Below are 25,575 nucleotides of genomic sequence, written 5' to 3'. Positions count from 1 at the left end.
ATGAAATTCTCACAGGTCCTTGGTGATCATTGAAACCTCTAGCAAGATTGTAGTTGTCATTGTCTAACGAATTGTCATATATTCCACAGTAAACCATATCACTGCAAAATGATTGGAACTTAAGTTAAATAAAAGAAGCTCAGATATCATAGAAAGCATTAAAAACATTTCAATAGCAATGTTAAGAGAAATAATCATGTTATCTTCCAATTCATAGAATAAGCTCAGCATTAAAACATAATTTAACCTTAAATAAGAATATAATGAGTCCAGAGGACTTTAGCAATGTGTTCAGGAATAATTAACAAATACTGACTAATATAAAAATTATTAAATATTCAGGTATCTTGCCTTCCAGGAGTTAACTTGACACTAACCATTGGTTTAAAGTCAAGTATTTCAAAAGGTCTCTAATATATGAATAATAATTGAAATGGTCATATAATAAATTGAATTATTAAATATTATAGATAAGGTTTTACAGGTTATAGATTATAAAGGTTGTTTTTGAAACTTCTCCATGAAGTTATTTTAAAATTATATGTGGCATATCATCAGACTACAAATAGCAATTCAACATACATTCTGATAGTATGTAAAATTTATAACATATTTATGCAGCAAACAATATTACAAAAATTATTGTAACAGATAATACAAGGGCAATGTATACTTGATTTAATTTAAATACAAAGTTTTTTTTAAGTAAGATAGATGTGGCCACAAAAATAAACTTTGTGTTTCAGTTTTGATCAGTGCTTCTTAACGACTCTGAAAATGTGAGTATCTCAGAATGTAGTTAAAACATACAAAATTTTGCATCTCATGATGGAAATGAATACATAGTAAAGTAGGAAAATTCTACAAAGGTAAGATTCTGTCATCAATTCATACAGAAAGCAAGTTGATAACAAGTATCAAGTTTTAAAGCAAATCATAAAGGAAAAACAGAAGGGTTATTTGAAACTCAAGAAAAAAAACAAAGTTGGAAAGGACAGGAAATACATGATGGCATAAACCCACAAGTGTAAAATAAAAATTAAATCATTTATGGATATAAGTAAAAAGAGTAGTATAATTACAAAGAAAGGATGGATAAGACAAATATTGAGAACAGAATTAAATCCTCACCTGTCATCACTATATGTGAATAATACCTAATACTTAAAATATCATAAAACAGCAGCATATACTTTCTTTTAGAAATGTAGAAACAGCTATTAGTAGAAACAATATAGAAAATAATGACCACCTTTGAGGAGTAGAATTGAGGTGAAGAAAGGAAGCAAGGGAATGAATTTTTTTTCTTTTTGTGGTGCTGGGGATTGACCCCATGTAATGTTTTCCATAAATTCTCTTAGGTATATGCCCATATGGTCCAAATTCTACAAAAAAAGGCACAGATAGATCAGATGATAATGATGCTTCCTTCTAGATAAAGGGGTTTAAATTAATTTTGTGTTTTTCTTTATATATATATATATATATATATATATATATATATATATATATATATATATCTGTAACTTCTAATGTTTATAATAATCATTTACCACCTTTATGATCAGAAAAATGCACATCCGAAAATATTCATGACATTAGTTTTATAAACTAAAACTCTAATTGATTATTGAATACAGAATAAGACAGAGGCATTCTGAGTACTGATGCTTAATGAAAGTACAGATGACACTTTTAAAAACTCAATCTGAATGAAATTTTGGAAATGTTATCGATAAGAAAAATTAATAGCTGGTGTTAATATATTTGGATTAAATATAATCCTAACAACATTCTTAATACTTAGATTCCAACTTACTCTGGATCTAAAGTTTTCATGCCAAGGGGACCAAGTAATTTTTTTTCTGCAATCTCCAATGCTCTCCATGCTTTTTCTGTAGTAAACAGCTCAGGGGCCTAATGAATGTCAAAAACAAATATACAACTTTTTCACATCACAGAAGAATTACTTTCCACCTACATATACAAATCATCATCTTGAAAAAGAATGAATATATTTAAAAATACAGTGTGGGCAGAATTTAAGAGTAGATGCCTAACCAGATTTAATTCCATGAGGCTAACTTGGAAGCACTGTTCTAGGCCTTAGAAGTTAGGAAAATGTGTGGATATTCTTCAAAAACAGGAAGTTATCATAGTTATTAGGAATATAGAACTCACTTCAACTCATGTAATTTATTCTTTATAATATTTACAAGAGTTTCCTTTAAGGTATATCTGAACCCACTTTCTGCTTCTAGGATCATAATAAAATGTAGAACAGTGTAAAGTTACTTGTAATACAGAGAAGAAGGAGAAGAGGATCTGCATTAATTTTGGTGGTTGGCCTACAGTTAATGATTAATAAAATCAAATGCACATTGAACCAAAGCTGTCCTGTGTGCCTGTGTGTTTTTCATTCTACTGTAATTTATAATACCATGTTTAGTTATGTTTTTGACAAAATGGAAACAGCTAGGCAGGCATGGACAAACACAAACCTCTATTTTATTGCCCTCATAGTTATGGCAGAATTTAAAAAGGAGAGACTCTAGAATCCTTGGCTATACATAATTTATTAATTATCAATAAAAGAGCGTGTGAATTTAAGCTATTCCTGGTAATTCACTACTCCAGAACTTCCCATCTAGCATGCTGAGGCACTGGTTGTGGCACAGATGATTGGAAATACAGACATCTTTAGCTTTCAGGACAATTGGGTGGGTCAGGGGCTCATGAAAGCAGCTGGATTTGGCATAAACAGCAAAATTCAAGCACAGTGTCTTGCACAAATATCATTTTCTAAGTGTATTCAGGATGTGAAAGATACATCAGGAAAACACTTCATTGATCATCTTCCATTGTTTTCTATTTTTTGATACTGACTGGTAAATGTTAAAGGTGATAAGCAGACCTTTTTAATTATAAAAGACTATATAAAACTAGCTAGTAAGCAATATCCTTTTCTGCAGTTCAATGAAAACAGTAAAAAATAAAAAAATTAAGTAAATTCTGTTACAATTTGGACAGTTACAAACACTTCACTTACCACCACCATTGCTATGGTAAAATTAGGCCTGAGCTGGTAGTCACACCAAGGACTTGAAGCTCCATAACTGTCTTTGTATATGCCACATTTGTGAACTAGATTTGGATGCTTCTCATTAGAATCAGAAGGATCTTCTGAAACATGAAACAGTTTTTCAAAGTTGTCTTGTATTTTTCTGTTCCATTCTTCATATGAGACTGTTACAACTTTCCCTGGAAAATGATGAAAAGACATGGCAGTTTCAGACATTTAAAGCAATTCAAACCTCTAATAAGAGCCAAAAAGTCATATTTAGTACACTTATTACTTTTTATCTACTAGGGTAAAATAAATTGGCCACTTTTTGAAAATGTAGCTAGCCAAAATTGAAATGTGATATAAAACATTTACTGTATTTCAAAAACTCAGTACTTCCCAAAATATAAAATAGTTCAGGAATAATTTTATATTGACTACATATTGAATCATATTTCACACACATTATATTAAATGAAACATAATTAACTTCATCCGTTTCTTTTTACTTTTAACAAATGAATTAGAAAATTTTAAATTATTTATGTGGCTCAAATAATATTTCAATTGGACAGAATTTTCTCAAAAAAGATGTAAAGATTTCAAAATTGTTCATGAAAATAGAACCTGTTCACAGTCACACTAAGATCAAAGAAAAGCACAATAAGGCAGTAATATGTTGTTGTTTTTTTTTTTTAACCTCAGTTTAAACTGCTATCAAAAATATGGTTAGTAACTAGATTTGCTACAATTTCCATAGAGTAGATTAATGATTTTTCTTTCTTCTTGAAATTTATGGTTTTCTAATATTAGCTAACTGCATCAAATGATGAGTACATAGTTGAAAATACAGACAGTATTAGAAGTTTCTTTGTAAATAAAAGGAACAGCTTACCATGTCTTTTTACTCTAACTTCATGATAAGGAAAAATATTTTTTTTGGATAATTCCAGCAACCAACGAATGGCAGATTTACACAAGCCCACAATTTCCACAGCAGACCCATCTCTAAAATTAAAAATAAATTTCATTCTCTAAGAAGGATTCATTTAGGCTCTATTTTAAGAAGGTATTCAATAAACAATTCTGATAAATAGTATAACCATTTTATTATAAAAGCAACTATCTACTAAGAAATCCTAACTTAATTAGGAATGTATAATTTTGCTGGGAACTGAAACCAGGCCTCACCCAAGTTAGAGAAGTGTTCTACCAGGGAGCTACACCCCTCAGTCTAGTAGCAACTATTTAAAAATTATTTTTTAGATAATTCTGACTGAAGATAAAATTTGAAGAAAAGAGCTTCTCAGTTTAATATAGTACAAGAAGCTATTTGTTGATAGCTTCTGAAATAAGAAAAAGAAAAATGAAAAATTCTGGGACAAAAGTTTAAAGAATTATGAAGAAAAAAGATTTCCTTTTATGAAGTGAAAAGGCTTCATAAAAGACAGAACAACTGATGGTTGCTCATATTTACAAAAGATATGCACAATGAAACATTAACCATTGGGATAATAGATCATAAGACTTGATTTTGAAGTACTTGCAGAGGTTGAAACCATGATAATTTCTAAAAAAAAAGAACAGACAGCTTTGCTATATAACATATATCAAAAGGAACATATCTGCATGACAAGGAGAAAGAAAGGATGAGTCAGAAAATAGAAGAGAGGAAGAGAGGCAGATTTTTATTGATTTACTATGTAGAATACATCATTAATAGAGTAAAAGATTCTACAAGTATGTGTTTTTAAAAACTAAAATGGTAAATTAAAAGGGCATAATTAGGGGCTGGGGTTGTGACTCAAGTGGTAGAGTGCTCACCTAGCATGCCTGAGGCACTGGGTTCAATCCTCTGCATGACATAAAAATTAAAAAAAGGTATTGTGTCCACCTACAACTAATATATATATATATTAAAAATTTTTTTTAAAAAAAGGGCATAATTACAAAAGCACTTCAAAATAAACACTACCTTGGAGTGGCTGGTATTCCTCTGTTTCTTCTAGCTCTGTCACTTTCTCCCATTTTATCCATCCATGTGCCACAATTTAAGCGATTTCCTCCATAAATAAATCCTGTTTTGTCATCAACCCCTGCAGTTATATTAAAACCTAAAAAACTCAAAACATGTATAAAACAAATGTTCTATAACCGGTACATATTATATATAGCAAATGAAAATTAATATTTTATTTAAAATATTTATACAATTTATAGGAATATAATAAACCAGGACAACTATTCTGAAGATCAACTTGGTAATATCTTAAAAATTAGAGACATAAAATTGAACAGTACTTACATTTCTTTCTAAATATACTCTAGGGAAATTCTTACTTCTGTGTACATGGAGATGCTTATAAGAATATTCATCATTACTTTGCTTTTATCAGTAAAAAAATAAACCACTCAGTAGAGGAATAATTAAATGCTGTTCATATATGGGGAAACACCTATATCATATAAAATTAAAAAAGTAGATTTATGTGAACAAAGATACCCAAGACAAAATGATTGAGTAAACAAGTTATAAAAGGAGATGTATAATAAAAACTTTTTCTGTAAAAGCTTAAAACATAGATAATAATAATGTATACAGCTATGCATGTCTATCTGGTCTATATGAAACTCATGAAATTATACATGTGTTTGTGTATAATTTTAAAATACATCAAATATTTATACAGTGTATATGTTATAGTACACTGAATATATACAACACAACATAGATCACATGTAATTTGTATATACTCTAATACACACAAAAGTCTAAAGCATTAAAAATATACATGGAAATAGTGAACCCTGATTATAAGATAGTCATTAATTCTAGAGAGGAAAGGAAGAAAAGGAGAGGTGAAGCTTTGGATATACCTGATATGGTTTATTTCTTTTCAAACAAAAACAGAAAGATCTGAAGAAAATATAACCAAATGTTAATATCTGCTTAATTTGAGTACTAAGTTTGAGGTAGAATTTATACCACTATCTGTAAGTTGAAATGAAAAACAAAATTAATTCAAAGATATCACAAAATATGTTCTTTAAATATAAAATCTATTTCTATTGATTTACTGAAGGATAAAAGAACTATAAGTGATTGTTAGCCGCTAATTTGGGTTAGCAGAGTTAGTATTTGGATGTCACTGCTAGAAATAATAAATTAATGATTTTAAATTAATATATAAAATGTAACTTTGAACATACAATATTTGCCAATGAGTGTAGTGAGTTACCTAGAAACTCAAAGGTTCATTACGTTATGTTAAAAATGGTGCCATTATATTAATATTAATATATTAATATATTTTAAATGCAATATTATATTTTAAAATCATAAATTATAAAACCATAATCATATTGTAAAATCAAAAGACATATATTTCATTCTAATATTTTATACAGTAATATTTTTATAAATGACTTATATCCAAATATTTTTTATTTACTAGATTTCACATTTGTGTGTCATAAGTATAATTTTGTAATTTTTTCATTCTGGTCAATGTAAATATTTTCTGTTAATTGTAAAGGCTGTTTCTTCCTTTTATATAATTATAAATGATGGTATGATCAATATCATCATATGACTTTTTTGTGTGTTTTGGATTATTTCATAGGCTAGATACCTAGGAGCAGATTAAATTAATAAAAACATAAATATTTTATATCTCTTTTTTATTTATATATGACAGTGGAATGCATTACAATTCTTATTACATATATACAGCACAATTTTTCATATCTCTGGTTGTATACACACACCTCTCCTATCATCTCTGAGCTAGGAATTTAGGTTAACCCAGACCAAGGGCCTTCGAAGCCCTAAGTAAGTGTCCAACACTTAATTCCTGAGTTAAGGACTGCAAGACTCTACCCTACATCAACTGAATGCAAATCAATTAATTAAGCTAAGACCTTTCCATCTAGACTAATGGGATTTAAACCCATAAAACTTCAGTTAACAGCTAAATGCCTACTTCAACTGGCGTCAATCTACTTCTCCTGTGGTAAGTAAAAAGGCCAGAGAAGCCCTGGCAGAGTTGAAGCTGCTCCTTTGAATTTGCAATTCAATGTGATTATTCACCTCTGGTCTTGGTAAAAAGAGGGCTCAACCTCTGTCTTTAGATTTATAGCCTAATACTTACTGGGCCATTTTACCATCTACCTATGTTCATCAACCGTTGATTCTTCTCAACTAATCACAAAGATATCAGAACACTTGACCTCCTATTTGGCACTTGAGCTGCAATAGAAGGAACAGCACTTAGTCTATTAATTTGGGCTGAATTAGGTCAACCTGGAGCCCTATTAGGCGATGATCAGATCTATAATGTTATCGTAACTACACACGCATTTGTTATACTTTTCTTTATAGTTATGGCAATTATGATTGATGGATTTGGGAACTGATTAGTACCCCTTATAATTGAAGCCCCTGATATACCATTTCCCCATATAAATAACATGAGTTTCTGGCTCCTTCCCACCTCCTTCCTCCTCTTGCTTGCTTCTTCTATAGTTGAAGCAGGTGCGGGAACAGGTTGAACAGTATATCCCCCACTAGCTGGAAATCTTGCCCATGCAGGAGCCTCAGTAGAATTAACCATCTTCTCACTTCACTTAGCAGGAGTATCATCAATTCTAGGAGTGATTAATTTTATTACTACAATTATTAACATAAAACCCACTGCTATATTCCAATACCAAACCCCTCTGTTCATTTGATCCATACTTATCACAGCAGTATTACTTATTTTATCTCTTCCAGTCTTTGCAGCAGGGATTACAATACTTCTAACAGATAGAAATCTAAATACTATATTCTTTGACCCCGTGGGAGGTGGAGATCCTATTCTCTATCAACAATTATTCTGATTCTTTGGGCACCCTGAGATCTATATTCTTATTCTACCAGGGTTTGGTATTATCTCCCATATTGTAACATATGCTCAGGTAAAAGGAACCATTTGGTTATATAGGAATAGTATGAGCTATAATATCTATTGGTTTTCTCGGATTCATTGTATGAGTGCATTTAACATGTTCACTGTTGGGATAGATGTCGATGATACCCGAGCTTACTTCAAATCTGCAACTATAATTATTGCTATTCCAAGAGGGGCAAAGTTTTCAATTAACTAAGCAACCTTACACGGAGGTAATATTAAATGGTCACCAGCAATACAATGAGCCCTCATCTTCATTTTCTTATTCACCATTGGAGGTTAGCAGATTCCTGCTAACAGGAATCATTCTGCCTAACTCTTCATTAGATATTGTCTTACATGATACATATTATGTTGTAGCCCACTTTCACTATGTCATATCTATACGAGCCATATTTGCCATCATAGGAGGGTTCGTTCACTGATTTCCCCTTTTTTCTGGTATATGCTAAATAATATGTGAGCTAAAATCTACTTTACTGTAATGTTTGTAGGGGTAAATTTAACTTTCTTCCCTCACACTTCTTGGGATTATCAGGAATACCATGTTGATACTCCCACTACCCAGATGCATACACGGCATGAAACACTGTATCTTTGATGGGCTCATTTATTTCCCTCACAGCTATCAAATTATAATTTTTATAATCTGAGAGGCATTTGCATCAAAATGAGAAGTTCTTACCATAGAGTTAACACCCAATAACTTAGAATGACTACCCGGGTGCCCTCCACCTTATCACACATTTGAAGAACTGACTTTTATTAAATCCTGGACCAAGAAATGGAAGAATTGAACTTCCTAAAACTAGTTTCAAGCCAGCCCCATAACCATTATGACTTTCTTCATGAGATATTAGTAAAATAATTACATAACTTTGTAAAAGTTAACTTATAGGTTAAACTCCTTTATATCTCTATGGCATACTCCCTTGAATTAGGATTTCAAGATGCCACATCACCTATTATAAAGGAGCTCCTACACTTCCATGACCACACTCTTATTATTGTGTTCTTAATTAGCTCTCTTGTCCTCTACGTAATCTCATTGATATTAACTACAAAACTAACCTCATACAAGTACCATAGACGCCCAAGAAGTAGAAACTATCTGAACTATTCTTCCTGCTATTATTCTCATCTTAATTGCCCTTCCCTCACTCTGTATTCTATACATAATAGACAAAATTAATGACCCATCTCTAATGGTAAAAACTATAGGCCATCAGTGATATTGAAGTTATGAATATACAGACTATGAAGATCTTAGTTTTGACTCCTATATGATTCCAACCTCAGATCTGGCCCCAGGAAATCCTCGATTTCTGGAAGTAGATAACTGAGTAGTACTTCCAATAGAGTTACCTGTGCAAATACTAATTTCATTTGAAGACATGCTCCACTACTGAGTGGTCCCATCCCTTGGCTTAAAAATGGATGCAATTCCAGGTTGACTTAATCAGGCTACCTTAACATCAACATGGCTGGGGCTTTACTATGGGCAGTGTTCTGAAATCTGTAGCTTTATGCTAATCATCCTTGATCTGGTCCCATTAAAACATTTTGAAAATTGATCCTCACCAATGTTATAAATTCATTATGAAGCTACAGCAGCATCAACCTTTTAAGTTGAAGATTAGGAGCCAAAATCTCCTCATAATGAGATGCCCCAATTAGACACATCAACATGATTTGTTACAATTTTATCAATGATTCTAGCCCTATTTTTCATATTTCAACTTAAAATTTTAAACCATCTGTACCCGTCTAACCATTCCCCAAAAGACATTAGATTAACTGAACACAAAACCGTATGAGAAGAAAGATGAATGAAAATTTACTTGCCTTTTTCATTATCCCTACAATAATAGGACTACCTATTGTTATCTTTATTATTAATGTTCCCCAACATCCTCTTTCCCTCACCCAAACAACTTATCAACAACCACCTAGTATCATTCCAACAGTGATTAATTCAACTTGTACTAAAACAAATAATGGCCATACATAACCCAAAATGATCAACCTGATCCCTAATACTAATTTCACTGATTATATTCATGGGCTCTGCAAATCTACTAGGTCTACTCTCTCACTCTTTTATACCAACAACCTAGCTGTCAATGAACTTAGGAATGGCTATTCCCCTATGAGCAGGTGCAGTAATTACTGGTTTCCACCACAAGACTAAAGCATCCCTCACCCATCTTCTTTCACAAGGAACCCCTCTCCCTCTTATCCCAATATTAATTATTATTGAAACAATTAGCCTTTTTATTCAATCCATAGCGCTATCCAAATGACTAACAGCTAATATTACAGCTGGCCACTTTATTATACACTTAATCAGAGGATCCACCCTAGTATTAACATCGATTAGCCCTCCCACAGCTATCCTAACTTTTATTATTCTAGTATATTAACAATACTTGAATTTTCTGTAGCAGTAATTCAAGCCTATGTCTATACCCTCCTAGTAAGTTTATATTTACATGATAATACTTAATGACCCACCAAACCTATGCCTATCATATAGTTAATCCTAGCCCCTGACCTTTAACAGGAGCCCTTTCTCGCCTACTCTTAACATCCAGCCTAGTAAGATGATTCCACTTTAATTCCTCTTTTCTCCTCATGTTAGGCCTAATAGCCATCATCCTTACAATATACTAATGATAATGAGATATTGTACATGAAGGTACATTCCAAGGGCACTATACAACAATTGTTCAAAAAGATTTATGATATGGGATAGTCCTATTCATCATTTCAGAAGTATTCTTCTTCGCTGGATTTTTCTGAGCATTTTATCCTCCAGCCTAGCTCCCACTCCAGAATTAGGCAGCTGATGACCTCCAATGGGAATTAACCTACTTAATCCCCTCGAAGTTCCACTACTCAACACCTCTGTGTTTTTAGCTTTAGGGGTCTCAATTACCTGGGCCCATCACAGTCTAACTGAAGGAGACTGAAAGCACATAGTTCAAGCATTATCCATCATGATTGCACTAGGATTATATTTAACCTTACTTCAAGCCTCAGAATACTTAGAAACATCTTTCACAATCTCAGACAGTGTATATGGTTCAACATTTTTTATGGCTACAGGCTTTCATGGTCTCCACCTTATTATTGGGTCAACCTTGCTCTTAGTATGCCTTATCCGTCAATTAAATTTCCACTTTACATCTAATCACCATTTGGGATTTGAAGCAGCCTCATGATACTGACATTTTGTAGATGTTGTATGACTATTCCTTTATGTATCTATTTATTGATGAGGCTCATACTCCATTAGTATTATTCAGTAGAGTTGACTTCCAATTAATAAGTCTTGGTAAAACCCAGGAGAGAGTAATAAACCTTATAATCTCCCTACTTATCAATTCTTCTATTGCACTATTACTAATCTCAGTGGCATTTTGATTACCCCAGCTAAATGTATACACCAAAAAAGCAAGTCCCTATGAATGTGTTTTGATCCCATAGGATCTACCCACCTACTATTCTCGATAAAATTTTTCCTTGTTGCAATTACATTCCTTTTATTTGACTTAGAAATTTCTCTACTTTTCCCCCTTCCCTGAGCCTCTCAAACAATCTCAATCTTATACTAACTATAACTTTTTTCTAGTTCTAATTCTCATCCTTTGGTTAGCCTATGAATGAGTTCAAAAAGGCTTAGAATGAATTGAATATGATAATTAGTTTTAGATAAAACAAGTGATTTTGACTCACTAGACTATGTGTTACCATAATTATCAAAATGCCTATTATCATACTTAACATCCTCCTAAATTATACTACATCTTTACTTGTCTCATTTAATATCATCATTCCTAGAAGGCATAATATTATCTATATTTGTCTTATGCTCCCTCCTAATTCTAAACTTTCACTTTTCCTTATCATTTATAATCCCTCTTGTCTTACTAGTATTTGCAGCCTGTGAAGCATCCTTAGGGCTAGCTCTCCTTGTAATAGTATCTAACACATATGGACTAGACTATGTTCAGAACCTAAATATCCTTCAATGGTAAAAATTATTATACCTACAATTCTACTCTCCCCCCTTATATGATTCTCAAAACCCTTAATAATTTGAATCAATCCCTCGATCCATAGTCTGTTAATCAGCTTAATTGTGCTCCTTACATTAAATCAAACAGCAAACACAGATCTAATTTTCTCACTAACTTTCTTCTCAGATCCCCTATCTTCCCCTTTACTGATTTAACACCATGACTCCTTCCCCTTATAATTATAGCAAGCCAAAACCACTTCACCGAGACCACTGATCCTAAAAAAACTTTATATTCTTATACTAATTTCCTTTCAATCATTTTTTTAAAGAGAGAGAGAGATGAGAGAGAGAGAGAGAGAGAGAGAGAGAGAGAGAGAGAGAGAGATTTTAAATATTTATTTTTTTAGTTTTTGGCAGACACAACATCTTTATTTGTACGTGGTGTGAGGATGAACCCAGCACTGCACGCGCATGCCAGGCGAGCAAGCTACCGCTTGAGCCACATCTCCAGCCCAATCATTTTTAATTATAACTTTTTCAGCCACCAAACTAATCATATTGTATATTCTATTCAAAGCCACCCTAATCCCCACACTAATTATTATTACTCGATGAGGAAAGCAAAGTGAGCGTCCAAATGCAGTACTGTACTTCCTATTTTATGCTCTGGTAGACTCCCTTCCCCTTCTAGTAGCATTAGTCTGTTCAAAAATCCACCGGGTCCGTAAACTTTATTATCTGTATAAACCAGTCATCTGTACTCTCTTCTTCCTGAACTAGTGATATCTTGTGACTAGCATGTGTTATAGCCTTTATTGTAAAAATACCTTTATATGGTCTCCACCTTTGACTCCCCAAAGCCCATATTGAAGCCTCTGTTGCTGGCTCCATGATCCTGGCAGCTATTCTACTCAAACTTGGCAGATACGGAATAATCCAAATTTCAGGTCTACTCCACCCTATTGCAAGTAATATGGCATATCCCTTTATTATGTTATCTCTATGGGATATAATTATAACAAGCTCAATCTGCTTACAACAAAAAGACCTAAAATCCTCATTGCCTACTCATCAGTAAGTCATATAGCATTAGTTATTGTAGCAATTGTAATTCAAACACCCTGAAGTTTTACAGGAACCACAGCACTAATAATTGACCATGGATTAACATCCTCCATACTATTTTGTCTCGCAAACAGTAATTATGACCAAATTCATAGCTGAACTATAATGCTAGCCCAAGGCTTACAATCCATTCTTCCCCTTATGGCAACATGATGAGTTCTGGCTAGTCTAACTAATCTAGCTCTTCCCCCCACAATTAACTTGATTGGAGAACTATTCATTATCACATCATCATTCACCTGATCAAATATTATGATTACTTTAACTGGCCTTAATATATTAATCACTTCCCTTTACTCACTATATATATATATATATATATATATATATATATATATATATATATATATATATATATTAATTAAACATAACACAATGGGGAAAATTTACATACCACACATCTAACATTAATCCTTCTTTCACATGAGAAAACACACTCATGTTACTTCACCTCTTCCCACTTATTATTCTATCATCAAATCCTACTATCATCCTGGGACACTTATACTGTAAATATAGTTTAAATAAAACTTTAGCTTGTGAATCTAACAATAGAGAATCATAATCCCTTATTTACTAAGAAAGTATGCAAGAACTGCTAATTCATGCTCTCCGTGATTACACCCATGACTTTCTTAACTTTTATAAGATAAAAGTAATCCGTTGGTCTTAGGAGCAAAAATTTGCTCCAAATAAAAATAATTAATATATTTTCTTCACTCATCCTTATGTCACTTGTTACACTAACTTTCCCCATTCTCTTTACCATAACCAACTCCTATAAAAACAGCAACTACCCACACTATGTAAAAACATCTATTATCTGTGCATATTCATTTTGTATAATCCCAACACTAATATTTATCAATTCAAATTATGATCTTGTTATTTCAAACTGACACTGAATGACAATTCAAACTTTTACTCTCTCCATAAGCTTCAAATTAGATTACTTCTCTATGCTATTCATGCCCATAGCACTATTTGCTAAATGACCAATCATAGAATTCTCAATATGATATATACACTCAGACTTCTTTATCAACTGCTTATTGAAATATCTACTAATATTCCTCATTACCATGATAATCTTAGTCACATCCAACAACCTATTCCAACTCTTCATTGGATGAGAGGGAGTAGGCATTATATCATTTTTACATATTGGTTGATGGTATGATTGTACAGATGCTAATACAGCAGCTCTCCAATCTATTCTATACAACTGAATTGGTGACATTGGATTTGTTTCAGCCATAGCATGATTTCTACTCAACTCGAACTCATGAGAACTAAACAACTCTTCATAATAGATGTATCTCTACTTCCCCTCCTAGGCTTACTCTTAGCAGCAACAGGAAAATCCACCCAATTTGGCCTACACCCCTGATTGCCCTCTGCCATGGAAGGCCCTACTCCCTAATCAGCTCTAATCCACTCCAGCACTAGAGTAGAAGCAGGAGTATTTCTCCTTATTTGTTTTTATCCCCTAATAGAACATAGTAAGACTATCCAAACACTTACTCTCTGCCTGGGAGCCATTACCACCTTATTCACTGCCATCTGTGCCCTCACCCAAAATGATATTAAGAAAATTATCGCATTTTCTACCTCAAGCCAACTAGAATTAATAACAGTCACTATTGGAATTAACCAACCCCACTTAGCATTTCTCCACATCTGCACCCATGCATTTTTCAATGCCATACTATTTATATGTTCTGGGTCAATCAATTCATAACCTAAATGATGAACAAGATTTTCAAAAAATAGAAGGCCTATTCAAAGCCCTTCCATTCACCCCATCCTCACTCATTATTGGAAGCCTAGCACTAACAGGGACCCCTTATCTAACTGGATTTTATTTCAAAGACCTAATTATTGAGTCTGCAAACCCATCATATACCACCAATGCCTGAGCCCTTACTATCACACTTTTTGCCACTTCCCTAACTGCTGTCTATAGTACACAAATTATCTTCTATGCTCTTAAAGGACAGCCTCGATTTTCAACACTAATCTCTATCAATTATAACAACCCCCAGCTACTTAATTCAATTAAATGCTTTTTAATCAGCAGTATCTTTGTAGGATTTATCCTTTCCTACAATATCCCACCTATAAATGTTCAAAAAAAAAACCATGCCTATGTATCTAAAAATCTCAGCACTACTAATCACCATTCTAGGATTTATAATTGCTATGGAGCTAAATTTAATAACCCTCTATCTTAAAACTAAAATGTACTCAAGCACATCAAAGTTTTCCAAACTATTAGACTATTTCCCTACTATTATTCACCGCTCAGTTCCCTACCTTAACCTCGTTATGAGTCAAAAACTCTCATCAACCCTGCTAGACCTAGTCTGATTAGAAAAAGCCATCCTCAAACTCACTGCCAACCTTCACTCAATGGCCTCTGTTAAAACCTCAAACCAAAAGGGTCTCATCAAATTGTATTTCCTATCCTTCCTAATCTCAACACTACTAGCAATTATCACTGTATTCTATTTCCATGCGTAAATTCAATTACAATAAAAACACTAACAAATAGTGATCGACCTCCTACAAACATCAATCAACTCCCATAACTATACATAGCTGCCACCCCCATTAAATCCTCAGGAATCAACCCTAACTCATCCCCCCTCAAATATTATTCAATCCTCAGAATTCTTAAATTCAATCACAATCTCTACTTCATCATACAATACCATAAACATAACAATCAAAAACTCCATTAAAAATCGTAACAGTACACCCCAAATTACTACACTTGACCCCCATGTCTCAGGATATTCTTCTGTTGCTATAGCTGTAGTATAACCAAATACCACTAACATATCTCCTAAATAAATTAAAAGTACTATCAAACCTAAAAAAGACCCTCCAAAATATAATACAACCTCACACCCAATTCCTCCACTAACAATTATCCCTAATCTACCATAAATTGGAGACAGCTTTGAGGAAAATCTTACAAAACCTAAAACAAAAAGTATGCTTAATAAATATGTAATGTATGTCATTATTTTTACATGGAATTTAACCATGAACAATGACATAAAAATCATTATTGTTATTCAACAATAAAAACATCAATGATAAACATCCAAAAAACTCATCCCTTAATTAAAATCATCAACCATCCCTTTATCAATTTACCTGCACCCTCTAATATTTCCACATGATGAAACTTTGGTTCCCTTTTAGGTGTCTGCTATCCAAATTCTTACAGGGTTATTTCTAGCAATACACTACACATCAGACACCAAAGAGCCTTCTCATCTGTCACTCACATTTGTGGAGACATTAATTACGGTTGACTCATTCGTTATATACATGCTAATGGCTCCTCAATGCTCCTTATCTGTCTCTTCCTTCACATAGGCCGAGGGTTGTATTATGGGTCCTACACCTACTTGGAAACATGAAACATGAGTTATTCTTCTCTTCGCTGTAATAGCCACAACATTTATAGGCTATGTTCTTCCCTGAGGCCAAATATCATTCTGAGAGGCAACCTTAATTACAAATCTTCTATCTGCTATCCCCTACATTGGAACCACGCTTGTTGAATGAATTTGAGGAGGGTTCTCAGTTGACATAGCTACTTTAAAATGATTCTTTGTATTTCACTTTGTACTACCATTTATTATCGCAGCACTAGTAATAATCACCTTCTTTTCCTCCAGGAGACAGGGTCAAACAATCCTTCTGGCCTTATCTCTGACCCAGATAAAATCCCTTTTCACCCATACTGTACTATCAAAGACATTCTTGGGGTCCTTCTCCTTATCCTAGTCCTAATAGTTCTTGTCTTATTCTCACCAGACTTCCTAGGAGACCCCGATTATTACACATCTGCTAGCCCTTTAAACAACCCCTCACTTTAAACCAGAATGATACTTTCTATTTGCCTATGCCATCCTCTGATCTATTCCTAATAAACTAGGAGGCATATTGGCCTTAGTTTTCTCTATCCTAATTATTATACTCTTTCCTATACTCCATATCTTTAAACAAAGTAGCATGATGTTCCTACCATTGAGTCAGTGTATATTCTGAATCCTGGTAGCTGACCTATTTACACTAACCCATTCATTATTATTGGTCAACTAGCATCAGTCTTATACTTCACCATCATCCTCCTTATCCTACCAGCTGCCAGCTTAATTGAAAACAAACTCCTCAAATGAAGAGCCCTAATAGTATAATTATTACCTTGGTCTTGTAAACAAAAAATGAAGTTATAAACTTCTTAGAGCAAAGAACTCAACAAGCAAAGAACTCAACTCCCAAAGCTGAGATTTCTTACTTAAACTATTCCTAGTAATTAGATGTGGCTGCAAGAAAATTTCAGTCAACAAAATATGTGCAACTTCTAAGTCTGGTTCATGAAGAACTCCTGGGTGTGATCCTGTCATTCTTCTTCCCATCTGATGGCTGCATATTAGTGTCAAGAATGACCTTTGAAGCCAGGTGTTGTAGATGGAAAAGGCTCTATCAGCCTGGTTCCCTACTGGAAGTCTATAAAATTTGTGTGTGAGGTGGGTGAGAGAGAGAGAGAGAGAGAGAGAGAGAGAGAGAGAGAGAGATTGATTTAAAAAACATAGGACCTCAAAATAATTACATTCCTAGCCAAGAAAAAGTTGGTTTTTTTTTTTTAATTCACTTCCTGGGTTGGAGTTGTGGCTCAGTGATAGAGTGCTTGCCTAGCATGTGTGAGGCACTGGGTTCAATTCTTAGCACTGTATATAAATAAATGAATAAAATAAAGGTCCATCAACATCTAAAAAAAGTTTTTAAAAAGTTCACTTCCAAAGAAATGCGGTGGTAAACACACATTTTTCTTTGGTATTGTGGTTGAATAGATATTATTGATCCCTAAGAACTGATACATAATCATCTTTAATACTAGTTTACCTGATTGAAGAATAAAGGCTTTCAAATATAGAACCTTTCTGAATTATCTTTTAATGCTAAAACTTGATCTCATTCATCACTAGTTCTTTTTGTTTGACCCATGTTCAAATTTCTATGGAAAGCTGAAAAATTGCCTTTGTAGTTTTTAAAAACAAATATTAGATTGTAGAATTTTCTATCAGAAACTATAATGTTTAGCCAAATGTGGTGGTGCACACCTGTAATCCCAGCAACTTAGAAGGCTGAGGCAGGAAGATCACAAGTTAGAGGCCAGCCTGGAAAACTTAGTAAAGCCCTAAGCAACTTAGGAGATGAAAATAAAAAATAAAAAAGGGTTGGGGATGTAACTCCATGATCAAGTGCCTCTGGGTTCAATTTCTAGAATAAAAAGCAAAACAAAATACCATGAATTTGTTGGGATGAACTCAACGACTGTGTATAAATAGAAAGCTCAAATGAAAAAAATGAAGAGAGAAAAAGAAACGAGAGTGCTTTTTCAAGAACTTTTTTCTAGTTAGGACATTACTCGAGTGGATCAAGAGTGATCTTCAGCTGAGCAACTGTGAGAGCTCCAAGTCCTCCCTAGGGGATAGCCTAAAGGGGATCTCCAAATTCTTACTTGGTCCTTCCTTTCCTAGCTTTCTTGATAGTCTACTGTTAGGGAAGCCAGAGGAATGATCAGGAACAGTGGCTTCGTCACCTCTTTGTAATTATTCCGGTCCTATCAGGCTGAACTGGATTTCTCTTTTTCCAGAGAACACTAAACACTAATTTCATAAAAAAACACATTATGGAAGTTGTAGAAAATGAGACCTTTTCTCTAAAAGCATTGAAAAAAAACACTGATGCTCCCTATAAAAGCAGGAAAAAAAATCTTTTCAAATTAAAACCAACTTTGAATTTTAAGTCATAACAAACTGTATTTATTTGTTGTTTAAGATCCAGTCAATTTTTACAAATCAGTAAATCTAGGACTGCATTAAAAGAAACCAAAACAAAAGCACCCTTTAAAACCAGAGCCTATTCTATGAATCAATTTTTCTAATTAAATTGGTACAAACCCATAATATTTTAATATTTTGTTTTACTAAACACATTGAAAGCATTTTGAAAGTTAGCATCATTTTTTTTCTCATACACCAGAAGTACAGAACTCCTAGATACATTTTGTACCTGCTGTATATTTTTTATAAAACATACAAATTGATAATTAAAATACAAATAACTTCTACAGCAATCATAAGACAAAGACCATGTTTCATATAATATCACTGGAACTCTAAGTTAAGATTACACATAATTGGAATTCTGCAATGAATCATCTATAACTTAACAACAATGGATTTGATTTAGGAGTTTCTAGTTTTACTCCCAGTTCTGCTCCTAATAGCTTGTTTTTGTGCAAGTGACAACTTCCCTGAGCTCATTCAGTTCTTCAAATTGAGTGAAATAGTCTAGACCAGCATTGGCCAACAGAACTTTCTACAGTGAAGGGATTGTTCTCTGCTTATGTGGTAGTCACTAGCCACATATGATGACAGAACACTTGAAATGAGGCTGGTGTGACAAAGGATAAATTTTACATTTTATTTAATTCTAATTAATTAAATAGCCTCATGTAGCTAATGGCTGCTTATTGGACAAAAGAGGGCTACATGCATTCTCACACCATCACTCAGAAAGCTTTTGAGTGCCTACAATCCCCCAAGCAACAGGTGAACAGGTGAGGTGAAGGCAAGGACACTGGTCATTATAATGTCTTTGCCCTCAAGGAGGGAGAAAAACTAAATGTTTTTTGCTAATACAGATTCAAAACCACTATGTACTCATAGAGGGGAGGGAAACAACTGGAATCATCTCTAAGGTCCTCTTTGGCTCTAAAATTGCATAAATTAAACTTAGCAAGTATTTACTGATATATGTGGTGCTCTTTATTGTCTTTCTTTCTTAATACAGAGATAGTAGGAACCAAGCTCTTTATTGGCTCTGTTTCTTAATATGGAGGTAGTAGGAAACAAGTACTATGTGCACACTCATTTCATTGATTGATTATGTGGATGATTAATTAATTCATTCATTCATTCATTCATTCAATATTTAATGAGGCATTGTTTTGTTTTGTTTTAATACCGAGACTTTGCTAGGCACACACAGGAAAAAACAAACAAAACAAAATAAGAATAAATCTGATGATGTCTTAAGGGTGATCTAAAAAGTTCATAGTGAAACAAAGACTTTATTTTTTAGGAAATGGTTACTACCAGGTGCTGTGTTCACTTGGGACATATTTAGAATTGATGGTGTTTCAAATGTTATTTGAACAAGCTAGGGCCAAATCAAGAGTGTTGCTTCATCCTAATAATAAAGAAAGTAGAATAGTTCTACAAATCTGTCTGTTAGGCAGTAGCTAGTGATGAGTAGTGAAATGCATGGCAAGGTCACAAGTGTTCTTTAAACTACTTCCAAAGTAGATGAGAAAGCAAAGTATGGTAGTTCATTTGTAGAAAATAAATAGAAGCAAAGACGCTAATGAGAACACACAACAAGAGAAAAGGATTAATGGGACTAACTCTTGACAGGGCCCATTAAGACTGGTGTGAGGCTAGGAATTATGGCTAGAGGGGTTTCCATTGGTGTGGGAAAGAAGGCTCCTTTAGTAGCTCAGGTGCACTAAGGTAACTTCTAATTGGCTATTGAGTCCAGTACCCACATTAACATGGGATTGACTTGTCGATGACCTACCCCCATCCCCAAAAGGATGGCCACCATGACAGCTCCAGAGAAGACCAGTTAAGGTCAAAACTCCACTGCCTGAGGTGAAGGAGGAGTTGAACACCTGATTGGCAAAGAGTGCAGAAGGCAGTCCCCAGTTGTCCTGGTAAACAGCACACAGTAATGAACCTGGAGACAGCATTGTCTCCTTTGTCATTCTCTGCTGGGAGACAGCCCATCCTCTCTTGACAGTGCTCTCTGCTTAAGCCTCAATAGGATTTTACTTTCACCTCACTTTCTCTTTACATTTACTTATAATCAAGTTCTCTTGCATGGCTTTCGTTGTCTGACTTTAAATTTTCATTCATCAGAATGCAAGAACAGAGGTTTGCAGTTTTAGCTCCCTGCTTTCCTGTGAAATGTCCATTAAAAATTATGCACAAGGGCTGGGGTTGTGCTCAGTGGTAGAGTGCTAGCCTAGCGCATGTGAGGCACTGGGTTCAATCCTCAGCACCACAAAAATGTAAATAAATAGAGAAAAGTATTCTGTACAGCTACAACTAAAAATGTTTTTAAAAAACTATGCACAAAAGCCGGGCGCAATGCTGGGTTTGTAATTCAGTGGTAGAGTGCTCGCCTCACACTTGGGAGGCCTTGGGTTCCATCCTCAGCTCCACATAAAAATAAATAAATAAAGGTACTATGTCCATCTACAACTAAAAACAAAACAAAAAAACCCAGCTGTGCCTGGTGGTACACATCTGTAATCCCAGCAGCTTGTGAGGCAGGGACAGGAGGATCAAAGCGAGCCTCAGCAACAGAGAGATGTTAATCAACTCCATGAAACTTCTGTCTTTAAATAAAAAATATACAAAATAGGGCTGGGGATGTGGCTCAGTGGTCGAGGGTAGATCATGGTCATATTCTGGTTTTAAATGCTAGAGAGGGGCATCTAGATTTTGTTTTGTAGTTTGTAAGACATTTGAGAAGGGAATCAAAAATCATAGTTGTTCATTAAAAGATTGATTCGACAGAACTATTTGCTTTGAGATAGGGAGAGGCTAAATGCAGGGACAATTGTAGGAGTAGTTATCACAGCAGGGCAGGTAATCTCTCGAGTTAGGGGGATTGAAGAGGAGGGCACTCGAGAGGTTATTGCAAAGCTAGACCCAATAGAACCTGGCAACTGAGTGCATATGGTGATGAAATAAGGGAAGAATTTTAAAAAATGACTTTGGTATTAAAAGTCTCCCTGATAGATAGGATGGTGGTACTTCAAGAAAATTTAAGAAATGCAGGAGGAAAATCAGATTTAGGTTGACATTAGAAAATATGCTCTTGTAAGGAAGAAACATATTCAAACTACATTTTGGAAAAAAAATACATAATTTTTAGGCATCTATATCCATCTATTCATCTCTCTCTCTCTCTCTCTCTCTCTCTCTCTCTATATATATATATATATATATATATATATATATATATATATATATATATTTGACTTTAACTGATGCCAATGATGAAAATGAGAAAGGCACTGGGGACACCTTGAATTTTTGCACTGAGGTAATGAGTGCCCAGGTTACTTGTATTTAATACTATTTCCTTTATTACTTAAGTGTATTTATTCTCTCAGACTGAGGGTTGAAAAAATGCTTCTTGTAACTTTAAGCTGACCTTCATGGTTAGACAGTGTCTGAGGTCTATAGATTTCTTACTGCATTCAAAATCTTTAGCCAAGGGAATTCTTAAAATAGCACAAAAGATCTTTATTGTACCAACAACAAAAAGTGTCCATCCTTGGAAAGACTTAATTTAAGCTTTTAGCTCACATGCTCTTTGAATACTTAAAATGAAGGACTTTCTAGATTAAATCTGATATGCTTAACAAATTTAAAATAAATAGCCCATAGACAATTTCTGTCATGGAATGAAATATAATTTCTCAGCTGGCAATCTCTCTGAGAATGAGTATTCAGATTTCCAAATTGGTTAAGATTTAAAAATAATAATAATAATAATAATAATAATAATAAGTGCTTAACCAATTGCTTCACAAGGTACGAAATAGGAGAGAAGATCTGTTATTACAAGCGAGTCATTTTTTTTATTTTATTTTTTTTATTTTTTGAGTCATTTTATAACACAAAATGTCCTAAGCAATACTTTATTCCATGTCTATGGCTTTGCATTTCCAATCTGAAATCACAGTAGAAACATGCGGTAGACTCAACTAGAATGGTATTTATAGTGCTATAGTTAACTTCACTGATTTTTAATTCTCCCTTGAATCTTAAGAGCTGTCTTTATGAGAAGCTCTTCTTTTGTCTGGCTGTTGGAAGGACAGGAGGGTGAGTCCTGAGGTATGTTGAGACACCAAGCACAATTCCCTTTCATTGGCATGCTTTGAAATTCTAAGGAAAGGTGGGAGGTTGCTTTGTGGAAACAGAAGAATGCTACATGCTTGGCAAGTCAGTTTGGCGAAAGGAGAGTACAGCAGAATCCTGATGGTTTTAATACAAAGTAAAAACACCAGAACAATGCAGATAACAACAACAAAAAAGATAGAGAAAACATTTTTTCCCTAATGACATGTAGAACAGGAAACTGAGATAAATGCATAAGCAACTGGCTTAAAATCAAATTTTATAAAAAAAAAGTCCATATTTTTGCTTCAATTGTTGGCTTATTTTTAGTGCAGAATTGATAGTTAACACTTAGCTAATCAATCAACTTCATTTGTAGAACCCTTTTTGTGGGTCAAGTTTATTGGCTTTGCACTAATGTGATAAGTCTGGGCTGGAGTAAAAATTATGTTGCTTCCTCCAGATCAAACTTGTTAGTAAAGAGGGACATTGTGGTTATGTGGTGTAGAAGGCACAAAGACAGTGGGAAATGATTCCATCTTCTTTGCTTATATTGTGGCATTCAGTTTTAAAGATACATATGTGCTTTGATATATACTGCAATTGTTATCCTGCAAAGTTGTATATAAACTAATTTTTTTGGTTGTTAATCAAATTTGAATGGGTCCATCATAGTTTCAGACTTCCTTTGTCTTTATTGCTGATTTTTACTTTATTTATTTTTAGTACTGGGGATTGATCTCAGGGACAATTGACCACTGAGCCACATCCCCAGCTCTATTTTGGATTTTACTTAGGGACAGGGTCTCACTGAGTTGCTCAGCACGTTGCTTTTCCTGAGGTTGGCTTTGAACTTGAAGTGCTTCTGCCTCAGCCTCCTAAACTGCTATGATTACAGGCATGTGCCACCACACCCAGCTGCTGATTGATTTTTAATTGGCAGAAGTTTCTAAGACTTTCATTTCAAGTTTCTCTACTATTTTTAAACTCTGCTTTGTAAATCCTAATACACATTCATTTGTTATGATTTTCAAATGTCCTTTATAATGTGAAAAATGGCCCTTTCTTCTACCCCCTTAATTTAAACTTTGAAAGTCTAGATTTCTGTAACAATAACAATATCAGGAGGCTGGATATACCTCAGTTGGTAGGGTGTGTGCCTCACATGCACAAGGCCCTGGGTTCAATCCAAGCACCATCAAAATAATAAATAAATAAATAAATAAATAAACAAAACCCAACAATATCAGCAAGCTCTAATAGAATACTTATTATTATTAGGTATTATTCCACAATAAGCACTTCATGTATTCATATTCAAACCTCATATTTAATGAAATAGGTGACATTTTCTTAGATTTCACAGATGAAGATATTGAGGCACAGGGAGATTAAACAACTCTCCTAAGATTACCCAATCAGTAAGAAATATATAGGGTTTGCTAAATTAAACTCACAACTCTAATTGAGTGAAACAGGAACATTTGTTTAGAATCCATTAATTGATTTGTTTGTTCAAAAATACATATATATTGCATTCATACCCATTGAGACCACTTCTTCTATGCACTGAAGAGACAGCAGTGGACAAGGCACACAAAATTCCTGTGCTCATGAACTTCCATAGGCTTTAAATGGACACATAACAAGCAAGCGAATATGTAATATTAAGTACTAATAGGGCAATGGAAAAGAGTAAACAGGGGGAAAAGATGGTCAAAGTGGGTGGTGGCCATGGGAAGAGGAAAGATGCTATTTTGGGGGGATTATCAGGGATTGAATCCAGGGTTGCTTAACCACTTAGCTACATCCCCAGCCCCTTGTCTTTTATTTTTTATTATGAGACAAGTCTTGCTAAGTTGCAGAGGCTGACTTTGAACTTTAGATTCTCATGCCTCAACCTCGCAAACTGCTAGGATTACAAATGTGCACCACTGTGCCTGGCTAAGGTGCTATTTTTTTGATAGATTGTCCAGAAAGGCTTCTCTAGGATGTCTGAATGATGTGAGTGACAAAGCCATGAGCACACATGGTGGAAGAGTATACCATGCAGAATAAGAGCAGATGCAAAGGCCCAGAGGCAGGAAGGAGCTATTGCCTTCAAGGAAAAATCACAAAAGTAGAGAAGAGTAAAGAATCAGGATAGTGGTAGAAAGTTAAGTCAGAGAGGTATCCAGGAAGGAGGATACCTCTGAAAATGAAAATGAAATGAGTATTCAGATTTCCAAATTGGTTAAGATTTAAAAATAATAATAATAATAATAATAATAATAATAATAATAATAATAATTGCTTAACCAATGGCTTTGTCACTCACATCATTTAGACATCCTAGAGAAGCCTTTCTGGACAATCTATCAATGAAAAAAAGTTTGAATTTTACTGAGTGTGAAAGGAGAATGTATG

General features: G+C 34.0%; 1 protein-coding gene across 1 annotated transcript in view; it reads right to left on the bottom strand.

Annotated features, from left to right (window-relative positions):
* LOC143404366 (uncharacterized) overlaps window positions 1-25,575 on the bottom strand; it is a 148,866-nt gene that overhangs the window by 15,158 nt on the left and 108,133 nt on the right. Inside the window, exons 11-15 of the mRNA XM_076862552.2 lie at window positions 5,040-5,186; window positions 3,960-4,072; window positions 3,050-3,261; window positions 1,820-1,917; window positions 14-101 (exon numbers count right to left, since the gene is read on the bottom strand). Coding sequence (XP_076718667.1) covers window positions 14-101; window positions 1,820-1,917; window positions 3,050-3,261; window positions 3,960-4,072; window positions 5,040-5,186 — 658 coding nt within the window. The remainder of the gene's footprint in view (window positions 1-13; window positions 102-1,819; window positions 1,918-3,049; window positions 3,262-3,959; window positions 4,073-5,039; window positions 5,187-25,575) is intronic.

This window comes from Callospermophilus lateralis, chromosome 7 (genome assembly GCF_048772815.1).
Source record: "Callospermophilus lateralis isolate mCalLat2 chromosome 7, mCalLat2.hap1, whole genome shotgun sequence".
Lineage (NCBI taxonomy): Eukaryota > Metazoa > Chordata > Mammalia > Rodentia > Sciuridae > Callospermophilus > Callospermophilus lateralis.
This window is presented reverse-complemented; position numbering and strand designations above follow the sequence as displayed.